The sequence below is a fragment of the Ipomoea triloba genome, chromosome 13 (genome assembly GCF_003576645.1).
Source record: "Ipomoea triloba cultivar NCNSP0323 chromosome 13, ASM357664v1".
NCBI lineage: Eukaryota > Viridiplantae > Streptophyta > Magnoliopsida > Solanales > Convolvulaceae > Ipomoea > Ipomoea triloba.
In genome coordinates, this window is record NC_044928.1 from 22,573,172 (window position 1) to 22,581,993 (window position 8,822).

Here is an 8,822-nt window from a genome sequence, read left to right on the forward strand (position 1 = left end):
TAAGTTACTATTTCTAATATATTATATGTTGTCTACTATCAACTCCTTTTAATTTAATCTGAAACTTCTTTTAATGAAAAATTGAATAACACATCATTCTTGAATCTGGTCATCAAAGCAAAGTTGGTGCCATCCAAAAATTACTATTGACAATTTCACGATTTAAAAGGTAATAATTTTTATTTTTTTATCAAGAGGAGGAACAAGTCCGAGCTACTAGCTTTTACTAGCTTCGCAAAATAATGTCATAAAATAATTTAATTATCTTTTAACCTTCAAATTTCATAAAAATGTAATAGAATTGGTAAAAACGACTAGCTCATGATTGCCATCAAAATCAATAAAAATTTATAATGAAATTATTAATAAAAATTAAATTAAAAAATATCAATATAATAAAAGAAAGTTACAAATAGGTCGTAAACTTGATACAAAAAATTAATTAGATTGTTGAACTTTTAAAAATTACAATTAAAATATCAACATATCATTTTCGTGCATCGAAACTCAAGAACCAATTATTGACCCATAAGAGCCAATGATTAGAATTCTGGAAACCATTCACCTGTCGCCGATCAACGATTTTACTCGTCGGGAGCTAGGTAAAACCTTGCCAGAACTCTGATGACGGGCTATTATAGGTTAATAACTGATTCTTGAATTTCACTGCACGAAAATAACATGTTACTATATTTAATTGTAATTTTTAAAAGTTCAGATGTCTAATTGACTTCTCATATAAAGTTTATGATCAATTTGACATTTTTTCTATATAATAATAATAATGATTAAGTCCATAATTAACTATTAGGTTGTCCTTATCCCACCAATCTTCCTCTTAATAGATAATGTGGCACATTTAAAAACACGTTTTTTATATGATGACATGGTTAGCAAACTTGCGACGGCAGCAAGTTTCCTAAACCTGACAAAAGGCTGTTGCAACTGCTGCTGTGGCAACCTTTTGTACTTTTATTTTATTTTTAAAAATATTTTTCATTTTTGTTTTAGATTTATTTATTTATTTTCTTTTGATATGATGTGAAAGTGGAACCATTTTTTAAAGTAAGAGAGTATTACAGGGATGTAGAAAAAATAGAATTATATATTTGATGATGTGAAGTTTTTAAAAGTGAGAGTATTGTAGGGATAAAGACACCCTTATAAGTTTGAATTGACACATTATTGTGTTTTAGATATAAGCTCTAAAATGAGTTGAATAAATTCTGCACTAAAGTGGACACACTTAAGATTCCATTAGAATATTTTTCTATTTAAGTACAGGTAAAATAGGAAAAAAGAATTTTTTTTTTAAAAAGAACATGTCCTCTATGGCTCTATGGGGCAGAAATATAATTTTAAAACTATATGGACTCAGAGTTACTGTTACAAACTTCAAGGGATCCCAGAGAAAATATAATAATTTTTTTTTTATTTATCTAAAGCAAAGCCATCTATGTAGTCTGAAAGAAACAAAAACTGAGATTACATGCCATACCATACCAACATTTTTACTTTCACCAACACCACTCTCTGCATCATATCCCTCTTCCAGAATGGCCAAAACCAAAACCAAAACCTCTCAAAAATACCCAAAAGAGAAAAAGCTAAAAACCCCAAAACCCCAAAACCACTGTGAGGGCAAAGAAGTGCAGAAACCACACTCATGGGCAGTGGTGAGGAGTCTCTTCACCTGCAAGCACCTGCAGGCACAAATAGAGCAGCAGCAGCAACAGAAGCAAGAAGAGCAGCAGGTACAAGCAGAGCAGCCAAAGGTACAATCAGAGAAGCAGAGCGTACAATCCAAAACCTCCAAATTAGAGCCTCACCATCATCATCAGGCCATTGAAGAATCCAGCAAGAAGTGCAAGAAGCTGAAATGTTCTGGGTCCATTTGCAGCAACACAAAGGTGATGCACAGGCCTGAGCTCTCTTCTTCTTCTTCCCCAGAAGAACATAAGAGGAAGTCTCCCTTTTCTTCATGCAAGAATTTGAATGGGTCCACTAGATCCATGAAAGTCACTCTGAATGACCTCAACAACAATAATAACTCCTCTTCTTCTTCTTCTCTGTCTGCCCCTACAAGCTCCCCCTCCATTGTTGGATCTTTCAGAGCTATGCCCTTCAGAAAGCTGTCCGGTTGCTATGAGTGCAGGATGGTGGTTGACCCTGTTCTTGGCATGACCAGAGACCCTTCTCTCAGAACCACCATTTCTTCTTGCCCTGTCTGTGGTGAGATCTTCATGAAGCCTGAGAATTTGGAGCTTCATCAATCTGTCAGGCATGCTGGTATTTTCCACTTTCCTTTTCTTTTTAAAATTCCTACTTTTGGTCAAGAGGAAAACCCGATGGCACTACCAGAATGCGTGTTAGCTGGTTTAGACCAATAAGACCAACAAATAACTCTTATTAGATTTTCAGACATGTTTTAGACTAAGAAGACTAATAAACAGTTCCTATTAGGTTTTGAACTTATAATTTTATGATTATCAAGTCAACAGCGCAACAAACTTGACTGAGTTATCTTAAAAAAAAAAAAAAAAACAAACAAACAAACTTGGCTGAGTTAGTTGTAGCCTTAATTTCCTTTTAATCATGTTTTTCATCAATTCAATGTTGAAAGAGAATCTTTCTTTTTTCTTTTCCTCAATTTTGTAGTCAAACTTTTTTTTATTCAATTTAGGAATTGATGATTTCTATGTCTAGTAATCCAAAAACACATGTCTCACTCTAACTTCTAAAATATTTTAATACACTACGGGCGTACATCGGTACAGCCCATATGAAATTAAAAAAAAATAAAAAAAAAATCCTTGACTCATGTACTACTTTGAAAAAATATTTTACGTTTTTAATTTTATCTCAAAAGTCCTTAAAATCTTTCAATGCAAAGGTTCTTAAGCCCCTTTGTAAATTGCAATATAGAGGTTAAACACTTATAGATCTAATTATGGTGAGTTTGGTTCAAGACGCCATTTTTAAATACAAATCATAATCACACCACGAAAACTAGCTCATAAGTATAAGTACTTTAACTCTTAATCTAGAGTTAATACCTAATCTAGTCATCAATTATAATGTGTTTTTTTTTTTTTCAAATTTAGTCTTAAAGTCTTTTTGTACTTAATCGGGTCCTGAACTACTTCGATTATATTACTTAATTTAGTTCTTGACTATTAGAATCAATGACTAAATAGAGAAAAATCATTGTAGTTGAGAACAAAATTGTGTAAAATCACTATATTCAATGACTAGATTGAGTATTAATAGAGTAAATTATTAAGCTATCCTAATAGAAGACTCAATTAGGTCAAACATTTAAAGTTTGATACCTAATAAAAAGTTAATACCCGATTTGGTCCATCGACTATTAAGATTTCACTATTTTTGTAATTGATTCCCAAACTTGCTCAATTTCATCTCAACTATATAATTTTTACTTAAAATAGCCCTTTTTCTAAACCAAAATAGTCTGATTAGGACCATTTTGACTAAAAATTACATAATGAAATCGTAATATTAACTAGAGTAAAAAGATTTTTAGGACTAAATTGAGAAAAACAAGTATAGTTGAGGAGTAAATTCAGTATTAAATCTTTAGAGCATATATGTTAATGATACGGTTGCGTTGAATTTGACAGTATCAGAACTGGGTCCAGAGGACACAAGCAGAAACATCGTGGAGATCATATTCCAATCAAGCTGGCTCAAGAAAGACACCCCAATCTGCAAAATAGACCGAATCCTCAAAGTCCACAACACTCCCAGGACAATTTCCAGGTTCGAGGAGTACAGAGAAGCCACAAAGGCGAAGGCCAACAAACAATCCAAAAAGCACCCACGCTGCATAGCCGACGGGAACGAGCTGCTGAGGTTCCATTGCACCACATTCGCGTGTTCTCTGGGCTTAAACGCCTCCTCAAACCTCTGCAACTCAATCCCCAACTGCCACGTGTGCGGCATCATCAAGAACGGGTTCAAGGCCGCCGAGGATGTCGGCGGCGGCGCAGGGAAAGGGATCCTGACGACGGCGACGAGCGGGAGGGCGCACGATAGCGCGAGGGTAGTTTCGGGGGATGATAATAAGAGGGCGATGTTGGTTTGCCGGGTTATTGCGGGGCGGGTGAAGAAGAATATGGAAGGGGGGTTGGAGGAGTATGACTCGGTGGCCGGAGCCGCCGGGGTTTATTCAAATTTGGATGAGTTGTATGTGTTTAATCACAGGGCTATATTGCCCTGTTTCGTTGTAATCTATAGAGAGTTTTAGAGGGCTACCTAACCTACCTAGTATTTGTTTTGTTTTGTTTTGTTTGTCGGATGTTTAGATGCATGGCAACTGTAAGTTTCATTTTAGTACTAGGAATCTAGGATTTTCCGTTTAATTTGTTGCATGATGGATGCTGGCATGCAAGGTTAAATGAGTGGAAAATGTCAAATAAAATGTTCCATATTATGCCATGATTGTTTTTTTTTTTTCATGCATTAAGTTCATTCCGAGCTTATGTCATTTTGCCGGTACATTCTGTGTATAAAAGGTGTTCATCAGTCATTACAGTCAAGGTCTCTCAATGACTTCTCAAGTGACACAAGATTTTTAAGGTGATCAATCGAACCAAATGAGTTAGTCTTGTGGGGCTTATGCAATGATTTTTAATTACTACATTGACTTTTGTGAGATTGGTATGGTCTGAGGGTGCATTTGAGAGATTAATTCTTCACAACTCTAATTGTTCTCTAAAATGCTATTACAGAAGCAGTTTAGTATTCTAGGCAATTTATATCATGGATCAGGGTTCACATAGCATTATTGATTCTAGATTGAAATAAAAAGATACAAAATTCATACTCGTAAGTTACATAATTTCATAACACAAAGACACAAAAAATCACAACACAAGACACATACACATGTTATATATTTACTTATTTTTCAAATCTAATTTAGGTACATAATTTAATTTGTGTTTATAAGCACCGAATTTTAAAACACAATACACGAAAATTCATAACATAAGACACAATTATTAATTTGTTTCAGGTATAGAATTCATACTTTTAGAGTTTTAGTGTATAGAAATTCACAACACAAGACACAAAAACTCAAACCATAAGACACATATACAATGCAATAAGGTCCACAATACATTGTAAACCTTGGTTCATGGTATAAGCCTTCACTATTCTAATATAATTAATTCACCAAATATAATTACAGAAACTAATTAGAAGGTAAGAGTTCGATAGAAATAGTACTATTACAGCCTGTTTAGTTTGCCAATCTTTTTTCCAAAGAATAAATTTCCTTAAAATTATATTTGAGGATATTTAATTTTTATGTGTTGGGTTCATAGAAAATATTTTTATTGGGAATTTTTTCTTCAAATATGAGGAAAAAAATTCTTAGCTCAACATTCTTTTTCCCCTTGACAATTGGAAGAAATTATCAGTTGATTGGACAATTAGTTTTGTCTTCATAGACCTTTCATAATTAGCAGTAATATTATTATAATTAGTTTCGGACCGGTACTTTTTTGGCAAGGCGAATTAAAGAAGCAAAAAAGAAGGAAGAAGCGGATGAAAGAGGGTACACCGTAAGGAAGAGAATTGAAAGATTCCGGAAAATGATTTCACCCAAAAAAAAAAAAAGAGGAAGTCATTTTCCGGAAAAAATGCTTTGTTTTCTTTTACCCAACACCTCAATTTCCATTAACCACATTTTACACCCTCTTGCCAAACACTAGAAACCCGAAAAATGATTTGCGGCAAATCATTTTCCGGGTTTTCAAGCACACCCTTAATTTATTTTTAAATCAGGAACTGATTGACAAATTTACTTTGTTTTTGGTTTGTGTTTGTTTTTACAGATCATTAAAGAAGATGAACAAATTGAAACAGTCGTCCACTCTCAGTCCGCAGAATTCCAGTTTGTTCATGCTGAATCCTTGATTGATACGGTTCGGCAAGGCAGAATACAACAACCTAGACAAAGAGGTAAACGAACTGATACGTGAACTGCTTGAAATGGAGAAGAGCTTCGTGGGCTACACTACAAATATCCCAAAGATAATTGGAACAATTTCTAGAGACGTGATAATTTGTTTTTGATGAATCACATTTGACAATAGATCTGAGTATGTTGGAGAACAAAGCTGGCAGAAGTAATGAGGGTAGCAGCTAGAAGGGCATTTATGTATTTTACATATCATACTTGGTGATAACCGTCTCTACCAACCTTTATATTTGAGTCGTATCTCTGTTCACTGTAACACAACAAACTCAGATGAAATAATTCAGATATTTTCCTTTTTCCCTCGCTTTCGTTTCCGCTCCATCATGGTATCAAAGCCTTCACGGCGCAACACCTACACTGCCGCCGTCACTGACGAGAGTCAGGAGAAGCGTGAGGCTTCTCTAATCACTCGATCGCCTGTTCGCACATCATCTACAGCGATTCCGTAGAGGAATTCGACTTCGCAGCAGAGAAGCTACAGCATGGAAGACATGGAAAACCCCCTCTTCCTCAACATGAACGAGAATCCGTCCACTGTTCTCGTTTCTCCTCCTTTGCTAGGCAGCGCCAACTATGGCTCCTGGCGTATTTCGATGAAGATCGCACTTGAAGTTAAGAATAAATGGGGAATTATCGACGGCACTGTCGAAGCACCGGCCATAGAGCATCCACAGTATCCGGCATGGAGACGCTGCAATCTAATGGTATGTTCTTGGTTATTCAAGTCGGTGCATGCATCCATTGCTCAAAGCATCATGAATCTTGATAAGGCTGAAGATGTATGGGAAGATTTGCGGCAGAGGTTTTCACAGTGCGACGCACAGAAGATCTCGGCCTTGCAGAACCAGATCTATGATATGAAATAGGGCAGCTTATCAGTGAGTGACTATTACACAAAATGTCGCACACTATGGGAGGAGATGAACGCATTGCGACCTCTCCCTATCTGTAAATGCAATCCGAGATGTTCCTGCGATCTCGTTGAAGAAATCATAATGGAACGCGAAACGGATCAAATCATACGTTTCCTCCAAGGACTTAATGAAGATTACAGCAACTTGAAGTCCAATGTTCTGGTCCTTGATCCCTTACCTGAGGTTTATAAGGTCTTTGTCATGGCTGAGAAGGTTGAAAGGAAGATTGCTCTGGCTAATCTAAGCTTAGGAACTCTCGAAATCACTCGAAATCACTCAGGCTAATGCCGTACAACATAGTCAAGGTCTCATCACTAATGATGTTGTAGCTGCAGCTGCTAATTCATATCATGGGAGGAATAATGGAAATAATAACAGAGGAGCGAAATGTACATTCTGTGGGATGAATGGTCACACTGTAGATAAATGCTTCAAGAAGCATGGTTATCCACCGGGGTGGATCCCTGGATACAAAACAAAGGGAAAACAAGCAGCAGCTGTGAATCCTTCCTCTGCAACTACGGAGTCTTCATCTGGAACTACTTCGGATCAGTTAGACAAACTGATCTCTCTTCTTTAGGCTCGTATGGGACAACCTCTCTCAAAAACCACAGCTGCACTCTCATTGATTCCAGAATTCAGAGAGGAGGTTGTTGGCAATGAAGGCAAGTATTTCATTAAGCATGTGAATTCTATTTCATTATCGTCTTCTACTTGGATCCTTGATTCCGGAGCTACGGATCATATAGTTTGTTCTGTTGATTTCTTTAATGATTGTCATATTACTCATGGAGCTGAGGTGAGTTTGCCTACTGGAAAGTCCATTGCAGTCAAACACATGGGAAACATTAAGCTCAATAAGGAATTGTGGCTGAAGGATGTTCTTCACATCCCAACCTTCAGATTCAATCTAATCTCTGTGAGTAAATTACTGCAAGATTCATGCTATAAACTGGTATTCACTTCCGGACAATGTTTGATTCAGGATCCTCTTGGGACGACAGTTGGTTTGGCTAGACAAGTAAATGGCTTATACATCCTACTGGAACCACCAATGACACAAGATGTGACTCACAGAAGTAGAAGTGTAGCTGCACAATGTAATAGCAGTGAATTGTCGCACCAACGATTAGGACACTTTCCTATGAATAAACTTCATTTTTTGAGTGACATTAAGATTCCTTTTATTAAAAATACAGTATGCTGTGATGTGTGCCATCTTGCGAAACACAAACGATCTTCTTTTCCTTTAAGTAACACATCTTCAAAGGCTTGTTTTGATTTGATCCATGCAGACATATGGGGGCCATTTCCTATTTGTTCATTGAAAGGAGAACATTATTTTCTAACATTAGTTGATGACTTTTCCCGTTTCACTTGGCTGCACTTGATGAGAAGCAAAATTGAAGTTCGACAGTTTATGAAGAAGTTCCATGCAATGGTTTCAACGCAATTTGGGGCTTTGATCAAAGTTATTCGAACAGATAATGGGGTAGAATTTAACATGGTGGATTTCTTTGCAGAGAAAGGAATTATTCACCAGAAATCCTGTGCATACACGCCTCAACAGAATGCAGTTGTTGAAAGGAAACACCAACATATACTCAATGTTGCTAGGGCCATCCGGTTTCAAGCCTCTCTACCTCTGGAGTACAGTTTTGGGGACAATGCGTTATGCACGATGTGTATCTCATTAATAGATTACCCTCTACAATCATTGAACTGTCGACTCCTTTCTTCAGGTTATATGGGAAAAGTCCAGACTTATTGATGCTCAAAGTGTTCGGGTGTTTGTGTTACACTTCGAATTTGTCACCTACTAGACACAAGATGGCACAACAGGGAAGGAGATGTGTGTTTATAGGCATGCCTGCTCACAACAAGGGATACTTGTTGTA

General features: G+C 36.5%; 1 protein-coding gene across 1 annotated transcript; it reads left to right on the top strand.

The window, feature by feature from the left end:
- The first annotated feature begins 1,480 nt into the window (after positions 1-1,480).
- Positions 1,481-4,458, top strand: LOC116001790. Its single transcript, XM_031241733.1, has 2 exons — positions 1,481-2,289; positions 3,642-4,458. The coding sequence occupies exons 1-2, from the start codon at positions 1,557-1,559 to the stop codon at positions 4,265-4,267; spliced, it is 1,359 nt and encodes a 452-aa protein (XP_031097593.1). The 5' UTR covers positions 1,481-1,556; the 3' UTR covers positions 4,268-4,458.
- The last annotated feature ends 4,364 nt before the right edge of the window (positions 4,459-8,822 follow it).

Excerpts from the sequence above, each read along its gene's own strand:
- LOC116001790 (XM_031241733.1), top strand. The coding sequence starts at position 1,557 with ATGGCCAAAACCAAAACCAAAACCTCTCAAAAATACCCAAAAGAGAAA. Across the intron at positions 2,290-3,641 it reads TCAATCTGTCAGGCATGCTG|TATCAGAACTGGGTCCAGAG; the intron begins GTATTTTCCACT and ends TGAATTTGACAG.